This window comes from Capsicum annuum, chromosome 6 (genome assembly GCF_002878395.1).
Source record: "Capsicum annuum cultivar UCD-10X-F1 chromosome 6, UCD10Xv1.1, whole genome shotgun sequence".
NCBI classification, from domain to species: domain Eukaryota; kingdom Viridiplantae; phylum Streptophyta; class Magnoliopsida; order Solanales; family Solanaceae; genus Capsicum; species Capsicum annuum.
The window spans coordinates 39,551,845-39,569,655 of record NC_061116.1 but is presented as its reverse complement, the minus strand read 5'-3'; the positions used below and the strand labels follow the sequence as shown (position 1 = coordinate 39,569,655).

General features: G+C 35.3%; 1 protein-coding gene across 1 annotated transcript in view; it reads right to left on the bottom strand.

Moving 5' to 3' along the window:
• Positions 1–16,923, bottom strand: part of LOC107873449 (ran-binding protein 1 homolog a) — a 21,263-nt gene extending 4,340 nt beyond the window's left edge. The window contains exons 1-3 of the mRNA XM_016720307.2: positions 16,575–16,923; positions 13,165–13,316; positions 11,928–12,053 (exon numbers count right to left, since the gene is read on the bottom strand). Of these exons, the coding sequence (XP_016575793.2) occupies positions 11,928–12,053; positions 13,165–13,316; positions 16,575–16,735 (439 nt within the window). The 5' untranslated portion in view covers positions 16,736–16,923. The remainder of the gene's footprint in view (positions 1–11,927; positions 12,054–13,164; positions 13,317–16,574) is intronic.
• Between the last annotated feature and the right edge of the window lie 888 nt (positions 16,924–17,811).

Here is a 17,811-nt window from a genome sequence, read left to right as displayed (position 1 = left end):
TTCCTCCATTAACAACACCACCCAAGAACAACACTTTCCTTTAAATTGTTTTCACCTTCCTCCATTACCAACAACACCCAAGAACAACACTTTAATTTTTTTCACTTTCCTCCATTAACACCATCACCCAAAAACAACACTTTCCTTTAATTTTTTTCACTTTCCTTCATTAGATCCACCCAAAAACAAACATGAAAACAATATTAAATAATTTTCTCTATTGAACATCATCTCAACCTTCAATCCAACTCCCTCAAAATCTAGATAAAAATTAAATTGATGATTTTGTTTTTGAATCACTTATCATCAATGAAAGAACGGGGGTGGGGGGCTGGAAGGGTGGGGTAGGGGTGGGGCTGAAAGGGGAGAAAGAATCACGGGGGGAGGGGCCGGAAGAAAAGAAGAGCGCGGGTGGAGGGGGGACTGGAATGGAGAAAGAGGTTGGGGTAGGTTGAATTTCTTATTTACTATATATATATATATATATATATATATAGTACATGTATATTTTTTATTTTTAAAATAAAAATAATTATATAAAATATATATTATTTAAATGAAAATGGGGTGGGGGTGGGGGCATTTTTTATTATATATATATATATATATATAATGTAGTATTTATACATATATATATTAAAATAGTACATATATATATATTATATTATATTATATATAAATAGTAAATATTTATTTTTTGCTTTTTAAAACAAAAATACATAAAAAGAGTGTGTGGGGGATTTTTTTTTTTAAATCCTAATTTCTTACGTGGCAATGAACTAGCACTGATTTGGCACTGACATGGCGCGTGTGTAACCCACTCTCCGTTGTGAAAGTGATATTCAATTTTGAGGGATGAAACAAATACACTTTAAAGATGTTAAGGGGGTAAATAAACAGAAATTAAGTTTAAGTGTTAAAGTGAGTTTGGAGGACAAGTTCAGGGGAAAAGATGTCTTTTCTCCCAAATCAAAGATCAGTTCTCTCTAGATGCCAACAGAGACCTCAACAAAGAAAATATGACAGGTAGATACTCAAGAATCTCAATCAAGTCAAGACTTAAGCTTTGGGCGCACTGATGATTCTAGCATTTTGGATAATCAGTCATCTTAGCTTAATATTGTACATCTGCGGACATTTATTTTTGCAATTTCATATTTTAGGACTAGAAACTTCAAGTGCGTCATAGAAGCTCAACTTATGACATTAGGCAGTTGCGCCAAGTGGCCAAGGACAAGAGACATTGATTAAGACCCACAAGCCAACCACTATCACCCTTTCCCCTCTCCTAGTCCCAACTTGCGTATATTCCCCTTTCATGACATTTATCAGTGATGCAGCTAAGGTCGGATCACAACCACTAAGATTCTAAAAATGGTTTAATCCAAAGTTCCAAACCATGGAAAAAAGGTAAGAAGATGGTACTGTTTTCTTCCAAAACACCTCTTTCAGGGGAATGGTATGCACATTAAATTCTGGGATGACAAATGGCTTGGGAGAGCTGCTTTGAAAGATACCTATCCAGGACTTTTCAATTTGCCAGGAACATTGTTCCAATATTACCCAAAGCAGAGACGACAACATATGGAGCCCCTCCTTCAGAAGGAACTCACAAGATTGGGAAATTAATTACATGATTGCTCTACTTGCAACCCTGGTAAGTTCCAACAGTAATGAGCACCAAGCAGATGGAATCATTTGGGGTACATCTAAAGGAGGGGAAATACACAGTAAAGGAAGGTTATGATCTGATGTGTTCAGAGGGTGGAATTCTGAGGGATTGGCCTTGGAAGCATGTTTGGAAGACCAGACTACCACTCAAAAGTTACATGCCTAGCTTTGACAACTCTCAGTAATGCTTGCTTAACATAAGATAATTTTAGCAGAACGAAAATTACTCAACTAACAGTTGCTATTTATGCAAACAGAATCTTGAGTGTGTTAGCCATCTGTTTTTGCATTGCCACATCAGAACCAGTATTTTGAACTTTTTGTTCTCTCTATTTGGCCTCTCCTGGAGTATAATCAAGTCATCAAGGATTACTAAATCAGCTGGATTTTTTTTTGGAGAGTTGACAAAGCCAGCAAGAAAGTCTAGAGGATGATCCGAGCAGTCATTTTTTGGGTTATCTGGAATGAAAGGAATGCCAATGCTTTGATGGAATATCAACTCCTACCCACTCTCTGAAGACTAAATATTTAGTTAGTTGTTTAGTTAGAATTTTCTTTCACCTGTTAATAGCATAGACATGTTTTTAGACTTTGTTAGCTCCTCAGTTCTAGCTTAGACTACTTGTACCAGTGCTGAAATGGTGCTTTGCCTTTCTGTACTGGAGCTAACTGGTTACACCTATTGTAATTTGGCATCTTCCTGATCCCATGCAATGATAATCTCTTACTTTATCAAAAAAAAAGGGGTAAGGATATGGAAAGTCGGATAATTATTTGCAATTCGTACATGCTATAATTCAACAAAAAAAAAACCTGCCATACAATAGTGTTAATCACAAAACAAAGCCATTATTATTAATTGCCTAGCAAAGGCTTGAGATATGGAATAGCCCAATATGGGATGTTAATCTATATCCTAATGCATAAAGTTCAGTAGAAAAGTTACTCTAGAATTTGAGTTAGCAGAACATTTAAGAATAAATCCATCAATTCACTCGTTTTAGATACATCTGGAGGTGTTGGTTGAGCAAATTCTTCTACTTCCCACCTTTGAACAGTGTATATTCTTTCCAAGTTCTATCCCATCTTATCGACCAAGCTTTTCAATTTGAATCATATCCGCCACACACATCTCCAACACATACATATACAAAAACAAATAAAATACACTAGGGTTCTTGTCCTTTTTTTAAGACAGTAAGACTGCAGGCTAATACTCGCGCAGAAGTTGGGGCTCTGGTTTACGCTGGAAAGAGTGATGGTTTCATTAAGCTATTCAAAACCATCAACTAATTTCCAGCCTTATTTTCAAGGAAGGATGGCAGGAAAAGGTCAGATTTTGACAAAAGATCGGAGAGGAAAGCAATTATTCCTGTTCTATATTATTACATTTGACTTTGGAGGAAGAGGAAAAACAGGCATGTGAGTTTAGCTTGGTGAACGGCTCTGGTGTTTATCCACCTTTTGACTAACTCACTAGTCCAATATGAAACACATGTACTTGTTCTGACTTACCAACTAAATCACATAATGAGCATATAAAATATTAATTTTTTTGGAGATAAAACCAACCTTCTGATTACCCTTAGGCAGCTGCAGGGATATTCAACTTTTTTTTTGTTACAGTAGTTATCAGCTTGCATGTACCTCGGCTATTCCACGAGGTAGCTAATACCTCCCACTAGCACATGTATCAAATTACTCTGTTCACCTAAGTTGCTCGGACTCGGGTGCGAGTATTCGAGAAGGGTGCGGATCCGAAAGTCAGATTCGTCAAAATATAAATTTTAAGATTCGGGGGTGCGAATCTGTGTGTGGATACGAGTGCAAGGATTCAGCTAAAAAAAATTACTCCCTTCGTTTCAAAAAGAATGACCTTGTTTGACTTGGCACGGAGTTTAAGAAAATAAAGAAGACTTTTGAAGCTTGTGGTGTTAAATTAAAGATATGTCAAATGTACCAAAATGCCCTTCAATCTTGTAGTCTTAAACATGTCACGTGAAAAGTTAAATTAAAAAATTGCTAAAAAGGAAAGGGGTCATTCTTTTTGAAATGGAGGGAGTAAATATTTTAAATATAGAGGATCTATTTATAATGTTATTGATGAAGACAATTTTAGACTTTTCCCAATTTAAATCAATTTAATTTTCCTTGACACATAGGGATTATGATTTATTTATTTTAGTTAGTTTACTATTTTTAGTTACTTTTGTCTTTATTTTTACTTTTCAATTAGGAGTAGTATTAATGTTAGAAACTTTTTCCCAAAATTTTAACTTACATTTATGTACCAAATATTGATATAAATTATTTTTATATCATAAAAAAGTTAAAATAGGTGGGAGTATACTCGGTATGTTGTTGTTGTTGTTGTTGTTGAAAAAAGTTAAAATTAAAAAACACAAGAACCGACATGCAATAAACTTATGTTGTTCGGCATGTGTAAACCGACATAACTCATAACTGTAGTGAATTTTTTATCAAAACAAACAACAACAACAACAACAATCCCAGTGTATTCCCACTTAGTGGGGTCTGGGGGGGTAAGATGTACGCAGTCCATACCTCTACCTCTGATGAAGTAGAAAGGCTGTTTCCGAAAGACCCCCGGCTCAAGTTACGAGATATCACACAAACCCATAGTACAGCACAGAAGCAGATGACATAACATATATACTGCAGCCATAAGGAATATAAAACAGAGTAAAGCAGGAATGCAGGAATATAAAGCAGAGGAAAGCACACAGATTCGTAACAAACATGGCACACGGAACACGGAACATTGAATACGGAATCATAACAGGAATACACCCCCCCCAATCCCTTCCCTACAATAGCGACCCGAACTGGCCCTAATCCTCTGCCGTAATTCGCGTCTTCCAGACCTTCCTATCTAGGGTCATGTCCTCGGTAAGCTGTAACTGTTCCATGTCCCGCCTAATCACCTCACCCCAGTACTTCTTCGGTCTACCCCTACCCCGTCTAAAACCATCCAACGCTAGCCTCTCACACCTACGGACCGGGGCATCCATGCCCCTCCTCTTCACGTGTATTAAATATTTTTATTAAAAACAAAACGGTTGTATATTAAATGTTTTTATTTTTTAAAAGTTTTTAGATATAATGCAATTAAATAAAACTGGTTAGTGAACCGACATAATGACCAACTCCGAGAAGTACATACGTCAACGCCGCCGAAAAATACATACGCCAGCGCCGTCCCCAAGAAACAGTTATTGTTTCTGTTGAAAATGTCTCAGAAATAAAATAGGAATAGAAAATTTTAGTAGTTTTAAATTATTAGATTCCTATATGACTTAGGAGTTAGTTGTCCCCTTATTATTTGAATAGAAATTAATTATCCCAATTTAAATTGAAGTGTAGTTAGAAATTTAGCTATAAATATATGTTTTGAGTTATTAATAAAATAATTCCTTTGACAATACAATTGCAGTATTTTCTTCTCTTCGACTCTTTTTATTTCTCTAATTTCAAAGCCAAAAAAAAACAGTTTCTTCTCACCCAGTCGTCGTCGTCGATCATATACACTTAGACAAGGCACATCGACAATGGCGTTTCTGTTTTGTAACTTTACAGTTCGATGGTGTAGTCGTTGGTCGGAATTTCTTCAGTTAAGTCGCCGGCCTATCCAATGTTTCCCCTCAATTTTCTTCTTGAATTTGGTCAACGAGTCCGAAATCGTTTGACTGAATCAGAGAAGGCGAAAGCGTCCGCACCCACGCCAGTGTCGCATCGAGACGGATTCGGCGGCAAAACCGCCAAGTCCGAGCAACATAGTTGTCCACCAGGAATTCAGGAAAAACTCACGAAGTGTTTTTATCAAAGTTGAAAAGACTATTTTCCACCCCTTGTTTATTCCCCACCCCGAACAATAATAATGAAAAAAAATCTATTTTAAAAAAACTACTCTCCATCCCCACCGCCCAAACAACTCAGGGCCACTGTTGTCTCAATACATCGGATAAAGCAATATTTCCATCCTTCACCCATTTTTTAATTGATATTAGTTCATTTTTAGCTCATCTTCTTTATTTTTTCTAAAGATAAATTTATCTTCTTTTTTTCTTGAATATTTCTTAGCGTAAATTATCTACAACCTTAATAACTGTACAAACATTTATTTTGTGCCTAACAGCCAATTTTTTGTATGAAAATTACTTCCAAGTAACTACGTATTCAGGAATTTGATACAGTTGGCCTGAAGAGACTTTTCTCACATCTAATGCCAAAGTACAGCACACAGACATCAAAATCACACCCTAAGTACATATCAGAGCCTAAGGTTCAACAGTGTCCTAGGGAGTCTGAAAAGCCGCATCTAGTAGAGTCTTGTACAAGAGTGTGTTGCGCGCCACATTCATGTACGGGAGGCTATGGGATTTTTAGAAGAGTTTCCGTTCGTTCATGATCCAGATCGTGCTATAGCAAGATTTTCCAAGAGAGTTATGTAGACTCTTGTAATGATCTACTTATGTCAGATTTACCTTACTCTTAAGGTAACCGAAGTAGTGAAGCCAAAGTCTTTCAGATAGAACTTTCTCTGACGGTCCCCGCAGATAATTTCGAGACAGTGTTTTCTAAAGTGAGCAGAGTATGCCTTATGGGGTTAGCTGTTTATAGTGAATGAATAGGCTTGAAATTATATATGTAAGAATCTAAGTGTGGAAGTTGGGAATTATATGCGTTGATTGATAAAGATATAGCTGCGATTCTCATGGTGTGGAGAAGTATAAGTTTAAGAGATGTGATATTTGAAGGCTAGAATGAGAATAGTATGTTTATTAAGGATTTGTGGATATTCATTTTATGTTTTAGAAGCTAAGCTTGAATCTTTGAAGAATGTAAGTTTGTGGACTCCAAACTAAGTATTAAGATGTGAGTGTGGTATTAGTAGCCTATGAAGAAATCGAAGTAGATAATGTGTTTAGTGAGACAAGTAGGTGTTGAAAAAAGTGTATGCATATGATGAAGATTGCAGAGACTAAGGAAAGATAAGAGTTGTATTCCAAGAAGTAGCATTGGTATTGAATTTATGTTTTCAGGTGTAGTCTTTCTGGATGAATTAAGTTATCATTTTGTGCACCGTTGTGCCTCAGACTCTAGAGTACATTGGTTGTAGTTCATTTCGGGGTTTAGCCAAGTGTTCAAAAGTGTGACGATGACTTAAAGCTGAGAGGAGGATGATAGAGAAAGTGACAAGTCAGGCCCTCAGAATCTGGTAGTGGTGCCAGTAGGTATGGAAAAGCAGTAAAGGGAGACAGTTCCCGACCCATTCTTATTTCAGTGAAATATGTCTAGAGGGACCTTGGGTCCCAAGGGGGAGATACCCCATAATGTTATAATAATTGTATGTCCATGCTCTTTCTATGATGTTAACCTCATCGTTCGTTGCATTTCTAGTTATGCTTTCGAGAATTTGGTATATTAGGTATATTCGTATTTAATATGCACGTTCAATAGAAAGGAACTCGAATTGTGGGCATGTTTGAACATGTATTGAAGAGATTGGTTGGGTTATGATTCTGTGCATTTGAGATGCATGTGTTGTGAAAATTTACCCATGAGTGGGTTGTTGAATGTTTTATGCGATAGATGTGCATGACTAGTGAACGTACGCAGAGTATTGGTTGCTTCAGTCGTGTGGTTATGTTTTGAGATGTGTTGCTGTCTTGAATAAACCTAGTCGATTAGTGTTCTTGATCTGGCCTTCACATTCGAGGACGAATGTTTCCAAGGGGGAGATGATGTAATACCCCGGAAAAAAAATTTCGTCGAAATTTTGTGCGTAAACGTATTGGATCCTATCTTCGAGAATGATTTATAATTTTTCTGTGTGTCATTTCTTGAATTTCGACCCACCATTTCGTAGAGCATCGAATAAGCTTTCCAACGATATGTGGATCACCCAAAACGGACACTCGAGCGATGAGTTACGACCATTCCGATCGAACTGTGAACAGTAAAATGTGCAGGAAAAAAAAATACTGCAGCCAGGCGATTTTTTTGGTCAACTTCAAACGATCATAACTTCTTGTACATAATGAACTGTGTGAGCTGCTATATATCAACGGAAAGCCCTGAGAGTCTTCTTTCCAATAAAATTGGTTTCATCCAATTTGAACATCAGAGTAAAAAGTTATGGCCAATTTACTTCAGCCTATCGGATAGATCACTGAAGGACAGATTCGGGTTTTATTTGTTTCTTAGGGGCATTTTGGTCTTTCACCACTCTTTTAAACCTCTATAAATACCCCATTCAGCTGAGAACTTGTATTATTTTCCTCTCATTTCTCTTTATATATATATATATATATAAAGTTAGGGTTAGGGATTTGAATTGGGGGAAATTAATTGGAGGCTTTGATTCAAGAATTCTTTCCGTCAATCTCTTCTGGCCACGAAATCTAAGATATGTAAGTGTTTATCTATGGACTCCTTTCGTCCATAGAGTCCACGAATCCCTTTTTTGAAAGTTCAAGTTATGTGTGTATATATATATATATATATATATATATATATGTTTTCTAGACTTTGATGATGTATATATATATACATGTTGATTGATATTTGATGGTTGAGATATATATGAGGATTATGTATGTTACTTGATATATATATATATATATATGATGATTATGCATGTTGGTTGATATATATATATATGTGTGTGTGTGGTGATGGTGTATGTTGGTTGATACATGCATGTGATGATTATGTGTGTTGGATAAGATATATGGGGTGGCGGAAAACATGAGAATTTGACGAATTCACCAATGCCTAAAAGTGCATGTAAGGTGTTTGTGAAATGTCTAATTATGGGTCGAATTGCATATATCAAGATCTTAAAGGAAAGAACCTTGAGAAGTGAACCATGATGTATGGAATGTATGTTATTTGTGTGTATCCCAATTGGATGAACTATGTTATGTTGTATTCTTCCTTAACCATATGCATCCTTGTTGAATGATCTATGATGTAATGGCATGAGATCCCAATACTTGTATATGAATATGATCTTCAAATGATTGGTGTGAGGTGTTAATGAATGCATGGTGCATGATGGCCTGTGGGCATGTGAGTATGCGTTGTTGTATACTACGTATTACTTATGTTATTGATTGCTGGGGGTACGTATGCCCGAAATAGTCTGCTGGTCTAGAGCTGAGTCAGTTCCGCGATAATCTTAGTCGTGCTACGATCGATGAATTTCCGATGATTTGAGAACTTAACATGAATTCGGGTTTTTCAACAAGAACTCTCTTTCCTTCTTGTGCCCAAAAGTAATTTTCTTTATAAAGGCATGATTTTTATTTGATTTTTACGAATTTGAAGCATGAACCCATATCTTATGATGATTATTATGAAATCTTGATGTTTATGATTTTGAAAGATGAATTTACATGTGTGGAGATATCAAGCATAAATCTTGAACGATATTTATCATGATTTTGATATTTGGGTCTTGAACCCCATTTGAAATTGTGTCTTTGAGAAAATGTGTGCTATAAGCACGTTGATGTTGAATATTTGAGATATTTTGAATGATTTGACCTTTTGGTCTTAATGGAGTTGTTTTGAACTCAAGTGTGAAAGAAATCCACAACGTGGTTGATTTTGAGAGATGGGAAGCATGATGACTCCCGATGTATATTTATATATTACTGAAATTGTTTTGTTATGGATTGTCTTTGAAATGATCTGAGCTAAGTCCCGGAGAAATTTTTAGCACCGAGTGGGAGGTATAAAGCGACCTTACTTCCCTAGAACTACGTGCCCCCGTAGGAGAGCCTGAGGCTGATTTATATAGTGATCACTAGTTTGTGTGGATTTGATATCGATAGTCCTACTCCAATTGCAAGGATAGGACGACTCTCCCCAACGTGGATTGTACGTTGGACTCCATGTAGCTCACATGGTTTATGTCGGTTATAGGATCTCCCAGTGTGTGTGTGTGTTTCCTTGTGTCTATGGTGAATGGTGAAGTGATTTGAAAGTGGAATTGTGAAAGTTATTCTTTCAAAAGATTTACATGATATTTACATTATGAGAATTGATATTCTTGATGAACTGAAAGTGATTGACAAATTATATGATGACTCACATGTGTTATTGTACTTATTTCATCGTCTCATGATTATGTAGATTTATGGGATTTTACTTATGTTTTCCTCTCTATAATATTATGAGAAGTATAGATAATGAAATTCAAGCCATGTGAGTTTTCATTTTCCGTACGCATGTTTTACGAAATCAAAGATATTATTCAAATTATTTTGTGCACCCCCACATATTCAGTTGCTTATGAGGAGTCATGGTGAGTTATGTAACTACTTCCCACAGTTTCTGTGTCAGTATAAATCTTCAGGAGTCAGGGGTGTGAGTATATTCGATTGATCAGTGTTGGTATCCTGTGATTCAGTAATGCAGTACCCCAGTACAGTAGTGAGTTCCGAGGACAGTAAAGTGGTATCCGAGTTGTGGTATCTGGAGTCGTTATAATTGTTATAGTGGTTGTGAACTGTGGATTCATATATGTGTACTCGTTCGTTATTCTCATGATTATTCGGCTGATTAAATGTTCATGCATAAGCCCTTGCATTTAGCCTTCCCTGCTTGCATACTCAGTACATCTTAGTACTGACGCATTCGCGCTATGGTATTCTTTTATTTTGGGGCATCATAGGTTCAGAGGAGTGAAACTTGGAGCATCTTCGAAGTCACTTGTATAGCAGCAGTAGGTGCAGCAGTGAGTCCTCATCATCCGAGGATGTTGTTATTATAGTATTTGATTTTAGTAGACGGAGTTAGTTGGGGGAATTGTCCCTTCAACTCCACAGTTCAGGCAGTATAGAGGCTTTTCAGACAGATGTATTAGTGTGTGGGGTTTAAGGTATTGTATATTTCTAGATGTTTGAACCTTATGGCAAGTGTTAACCAGTTTTCGCATGTATTTTATTCTATTATGCAGTGAACAGGTACAGATATCAGAAAAAGGGTTAGCTTGTGGTCCTTCGGGATCATAACCACCGTGTGACGTTCCGGTTCTCGAGAATCGGGGCGTTACAGTACCCTACTATAGTTCGTTGGTTACATGGCCCATCATGAAACCACAAGAAGTTTAGAGAGATAAAAGGAAACAAATACTGGAAGTTCCTATTAAAATTGCTGAATTTTGATGCAGGCTCAAAATTTGAATCATGACGCACAATTCTCTGTCATTCAATCTTCCGGATCAGCCATAAGTCAGTGTATAACAGTAAAAGGAGAAGAATGCATCAGTGTATAACAGTAAAAGGAGAAGAATGTATCTTTTGAAAAACAAAACAACAAATTCCTTAAGGTTTACAAAGAATATTCCAACTGGTAAAATTCTCTCTATCCTTCTTATAATGTCAGCAGAGTAGAGACACAAACAGGTTTGCGATATATGCTTTAGTTACAACATAACCGAGCCTGAGCTGGTTTCTAAGCAAACAAGGATCAGGCTAACAACAGTTAAATATATGTCAATGGGGAAACTAATGTCTGATTGAAAATTATAACCCATCAGGATTTGAGTAGTGAGACACATGCAATACATGGTACATTAGAAAGCCAGCACAATTCACTGGCCAGGTCAACTTCAAACAAAAAGATGTCACTAACTAAGTTGCACAAACTCTTCACTTTCAATGCTTCACCCGTGTCGGATTGTCCAAATATACACTACTTTTGGAAAACCCGACAAGCAACCGCTGACATTTTTGAAGAGTCCGAGCAACATAGGTCACTAATATGGATTCTTGTCATAAATGATACAGATATTCATGACTAGAACTTTTACTTGATTTGAGCGAAACCATAAAGCTAAGGAAATAACACAGGCATTATGCACAGCATAATATCTCAAATAGAAACAGAATTTATCCACACATACAATGACGGACTTGGCAACTACAGAGATAAAGGAAGCTACTCCGTATATTTATCCCAAAAGAAAAAGGAAAGCAACTGATGCCAAGCACCAACCGGTACTAAACATGGATAAAGGAGAAGGATTGCGGAAGGTTGACTGCCAACATTTAATTCTGATAACTCCTCTAGACTGATAGTGATAAAGAATGCCACCGTGATTATGCAACTAACAAAAGTAGACAGAGCAGTGCCTTCACCAGTTCCTTAGACCTCCATCTAACTAGCAAGAATACTTGAAAAATAGTAGATAAAGTTTGTAATGCAGAAGTGAGATTACTCACGCTCGATAGATGCAAATCTGATGCAAAAAAGCTCATCTTTCAGTTCACCATCAGCAAAATCTGCTGCATGCCACACACAAGACTTTTCATTTCCAGCATGTTCCTGAACCATCATCGTTGGGAGAACTGGAGATATGTCCAAAACATATATTCAGCAAGAAAATATAAAACCCAAACACATGAGAAGAGAAACTACATTTCAAATCACCCAAGCAAATGAAACTAACTTGATTACCAATACTTCCTAATGAGATAAGGAAAAAAGTAACAATGCCGCAAACTAATGAGGATCCTCCATACTGAAGTTACTTCATTCGGACATGTTTTGTTAAAATACTCAATATATTGTCTAAAAAATTAGGGGGCCTCTTAAACTCGAGGTTCCCTAAAATTACATATCTCTCTACAAACATACAAATCTCTTTCCTAACTCAAACGACTCCTGCTAATAGGATAATCAGTCATCAGATCATAACATAGGAATTTAGTTTCACAAAGGTTGAGAAATTTATATCCTACTTTACAATGAAATTAGATGCTTGATGCTAGTACTCCAACATCTAGTCAGCCTTTTAGAGATATAGGAGTATAATATTTTTCAATACTTCTAATATTCCTTTATAAGTGACACTCTTTCTCTTTGGCCAATTAAAAAACGATGACACCTTTAGGTACTTGGAGACTCCTTAATCTTAACATTCTTATTTTACCCTTGATAAAATTCTGGGGTAAAATAAGAATGTTAAGATTAAGGAGTCTCCAAGTACCTAAAGGTGTCATCGTTTTTTGAATTGGCCAAAGAGAAAGAGTCACTTAATAAAGGAATATTAGAAGGATAGGAAGGTATGGAGGAAAAACATTACGATAGAGGGTTAAGGTGGGTGGATGAGTCGTAGTCACTGGGTAGGAGGGCTTAGGTGTCTTTTGTTTGGCAGTGTTGCATATTTTTGTGGATGACGTATCTATGTTTTTTTTATCGTGTTCCATGCTCTTGATGTTTTTATATACTGTCCTTTGTCTTGAGCTGGGGGTCTATCGGAAACAGCCTCTTTACTTCGTTAGAGGTAGTGGTATGGTCTGCGTACACTCTACCCTGCCCAGACCCCACGATGTGGGAATCTACTGGGTTTGTTGTTGTTTTTGTTGTACCCTTGATAAAATTCTCTAGCAGGAATTGACATGAAATATTGATATATTAAGGAAAGCCGAAAAATTGATCTTCTTCTGAAATACAGACCAAGGTGGTTGGCGCAGATCTTAAGGGTCTTGGATTGGCGCATAACAAGACGAACTTTGCCAGTTTCCTTATGCTTCAATAGCTTTACAGTGCCAGCACCTCTCTCTTTCCACTGATTCCCATCTTTATCGAACCTATAAAGCTTGGCTTTCCTGCGAATTTTATTCAAGAAAATCATATACAAAATCACACAAGAAATTAACTGCTTCGACATTCCTACTCTGAACTCGCCATCTTTATTTAATGCTGAGAGCATTAAAAAAAGAATATAAGAAAATATAGGTTATTAAATTAACCCCAAAATTAGATCAATGGACAAGCAATGGACAGATTCACACAGAAAAATTAACTGCATTGACAATCAGTAATCCGAACCCACCAATCCGAACCCACCAGTCATTGGGAGTATATATAATACAGATCTAAACAATTGAGGTTATTAACTAGACTTAGAATTGAATTAACGGATACGTAATAAAGAAATTTACAAGCAGTGACACTTGTAATCCATCTTTCTTTTTCCATGGAGCGAACATATTTGAACAATTGGGTTAATAAGTTAAACTGTAGCAGAAAATTAAAGATTTAATCAATTGGGTCATTATTTAAACCCTATAACGGGATAAATGAACAAGCAATAAACAGTAATAAGGGAGGAGAAAGAAATTACAAAGCAATGATCGGATTTTCATTCTCCTCGCCGGTTAATACAACAACTTCTTTGAATCTGACAATTGGGGCCACCTGAGCTCTGGTATATTTGTCATCAGCTCCGGCAGCTTCTAATTCCTCTTTCCGGTGCTGGTGCTTAGGCTCAGTGGTCGCCACTGTAGTGTGTGTATTGGATGTGATATGTAGAGATATACAGAGAGGATTCTATATATAGAGAGAGTGAATTAGTAGAGAAGAAGTATATATTAGAATGTTCAAGGACAAGAGTTTTATACAGGAGACGGACTTTTCGAGGAGTTTGTATAGTGTTTTCTTTTAACAATTTGTTTTCTAAAAGAGTGATGTAGTCAGTATTCTTATCTAGTAATTTGGTTGGATATTTGTGCTTACCTGTTTGACTTATCGGTTTTCAATATCTAAACATACTAATCTTTTAACCCAACTAATAAGATATCGGTTAGTTCGGTTTGCATTAAACGGTTAACAATTGGTTAGTTCGGTTTTCTTAACGGTTTGACTTATCAGTTTCCAATTTTTTAATATACTAATCTGCTAACCTAATTAATAAGATATCGGTTAGTTCAGTTTCCATGTAACGGTTAATCGGTTCTCAACTGGTTATCTATTAATCAACAAAGTCAATATAATTAAGAAAAGGCAAAATCCAAAATGCTCATGTTGAATCTGCTTATGTGAAGCAAATTGGACCAAAATATGACTTTCCAAAATTCAATATTTTGAATTGGCTTGAGAGTCTGAATTACCCAATTTTGTGCATCCTTTTGAAACTCCTTATTTACAAACCTCATAATACACTTCAAAGACAAATTAAGCTAGAACGCCTCACACGTTACAATCCCAGCAAAATCCCCGATCCCAATACTAACAATTGGAAAGAAAACTCTTAAATTCTCCTTAAAGAGAAGTTTTTCCAACATTCAAAAACTAAAAACACAAACAGAATATCACTCAAGCTTGGATTCATGGCAGTCTCTTAACTCTTTATTTTTATTTCAGTAAACCACTGCAGACTCTCAAACTCTTAAGAGTTTTCACATTTTAGGTTTCTAACTTTCTAAACTACTAATATATAAAAGGGATGTAAATGTAAATTTAACCATTCTTAACGGATTTACGATTTATCCAATAAGGAAATTGAGTAATCCAACTCTATAGTTAAGCCATTAATTATAAATTTTAATATGTTCATCAACCATTAATCCGATAACTCAATACCTATAAGCCAATAATCCTATTTTGCCGTCGGATTATCGATAACAACTCAATTTTGAACACTCTAAATTTCGTTCAAAATACAAATCTCATAAGAGTATAAAGTGCAGGATTTTCATAGTAGAGCAAGTGTAAGTTCAAGATTCATAATCCTGGAGGTTGACACACTAGTTTAAGACAACAACAAACAACAACAACATACCAAGTGTCTTTCCACAGAGTGAGGTTAGGGGAGCTTAGAGTGTACGCAGTCCGTATCTCTACCTCGGAGATGAGGTAGAGAGGCTCTTCCCAATAGACCCCCCTCAAGACAAAAATAGTGTAGAAGAAAACGTAATGGAAGAACAATAAACAAGAACTAGTAACAAAACACCAAATAGTAAAAGAAACAAGACTACCACAAAATAATACTATAATCGATCTACCCGAAGCAACATGCTGCTTCGTAGTTTGAGAGGAGGGGAGTCAAAATTTGCGTTAGTTCAACTTCGAAGCACTATATTTCTTAATGTTTTGAACCACCTTAATGAAAATCATGTATATGCCACCGCATACAATGAAGATTTGAACAACAAAACAACAAATGTAGTAACAGAAACAAGACTACCACAAAATAATACTACACTTTATCTACTCGAAACAACATGGTGGCTCAGTAGTTTATGGAGGTTCAAAATTTGCATTGATGTCCCTAGTTGAGATCCCAGGCGCTACTTTTATTTTTTTGAACCCCCTTAGTGAAAATCTTGTATCCGCCACTACATACAACAACATATTTGAACTATAAACAATAGGTAGTAACAAAAACAACACACTCCTTTCGTTTCAATTTGTTTGACCTATTTTCCTACTTGGTCCATTTAAAAAAAGAATGACTCTTTCCCTTTTTAGCAATTGTTTAATTTAACTTTCCACATGGCATATTTAAGACTACAAGATTAAAGGATATTTTGATACATTTGACATATCTTTAATTTTAGACCACAAGATTCAAAATTGGTTCTTTATTTTCTTACACTCCATGTCAAGTCAAAACAGGTCAATCAATTTGAAATGGAGGGAAAACTACAATCGATCTACCCAAAACAACAGTTGGCTCAGTAGTTTAGGGGGATTCAAAATTTGCCACGATACTTCAAGTTCAAATTCAAGGTACTATATTTCTATGTTTCGAACTCCTTTAGTGAAAAACTTTTATCCCCACTGCATACATTGAGAGATTTGAACAATAAACAGTAGGAAGTAACAAAACAACAAATAGTAACAAAATCAAGACTACCACAAAATAATACTCACTACAATTGATCGATATAACCGAAACAAAGCGGGGTGGGGTTGGGGTTTCAAAATTCGCCTTGACATTCCACGTTCAAATTCGAGACACTATATTTCTATATTTCGAACCCAGTGAAAATCCTATATCCACCACAGCATACAAGGACAGATTTGAACAATTGAGTCATTAATTAAACAGTAATATGAAAGGATAAACAAAGAGAAATTACAAATCAATGATGGGATTTTCGTTCTCTTCGCCAGTTGATACAGTAACTTCTTCGAGTCTGACAATTGGTGCCACCTGAGCTCCGGTGTCTTCATCGTCGGCTCCGGCGGCTTCTTCTTCCTCATTTTCACGGTGCTCGTGCTTAGGCTCACTGCTCGCCATTGTAAGAGGATTCTAGAAAGAGAAAGTGAAATACTACAGCAAGACGTTTGAATTTACAAAGGAAAAACGTTCAAGAACCAAAGGGTTTATATATGAGTTTCAAGGATTTGAACAGGGGTTTTGCTTACCCTTTGTTTGGATGGTGGTTTGTACACTATGCGTCATTCGTTTGAAAACAAGTTATATCCATTACTTATGCTGAAATTAGTTATTTAATATATTATTTGTAAAAATACATTATTTGTTTATTAAAATATTCTTCACAATATTTAGCTTAATTATTTTTCTTTATATTAAATCATACAAAAAAAATTACTAATTTTTTTAACTTTATTAGTTTCTTTTTCCTAAAAATATATGTTAAAAAATTTATGTTAATATTTTTTAAATGTTTATGAAGCTTTAATATTTTATTTTAAATTATTTATTTTGTTTTAAATTCCATAAAATATTGATAATCTCATTTTTTGTCAAAAAAATTCATCATAAAAAAAATGTGAAAAAGAATTACTCTCATTTTTTCATTATTTAGTATCACTAATATTTGGAGATTCAAATTATATTTTAAAATAAAAAATTCAAATATTTTTAGCTAAATATAAAAATATTTTTTAATTTAATAATTAAGCATATATTAAGTTAGAAAGGTAATGTCAACATACTTTAATAACTTGTCCATGATAAATTTGTTAGGAAAAACAAAAATTTATGTTCATGATAAATTTGTTAGGAAAAATGAAAATCTAAAGTACGATTAATAAACATTTCTACAAAATAGAAAAACAATAAATCTTTGCATCAATTTTGAACTTGATTGTATAAATAGTTTTTATAGTATCACTATCATTTTTCCATTACTCATCACTATTGTAGCATTTAATAAGCTTATATAATTGTTTAAATTTATCAAAATGAATGAAAATTTGTAGAGTAATTAAAATCTAAATTAGGAATAAAATGATAAAAAAAAAAATTAATGCGAGGACTACTAAAATGTCACATTCTCTCTTATATATAGTAGTAAAGTTATACATACATACATACATACACACACACACACACACACACATATATAT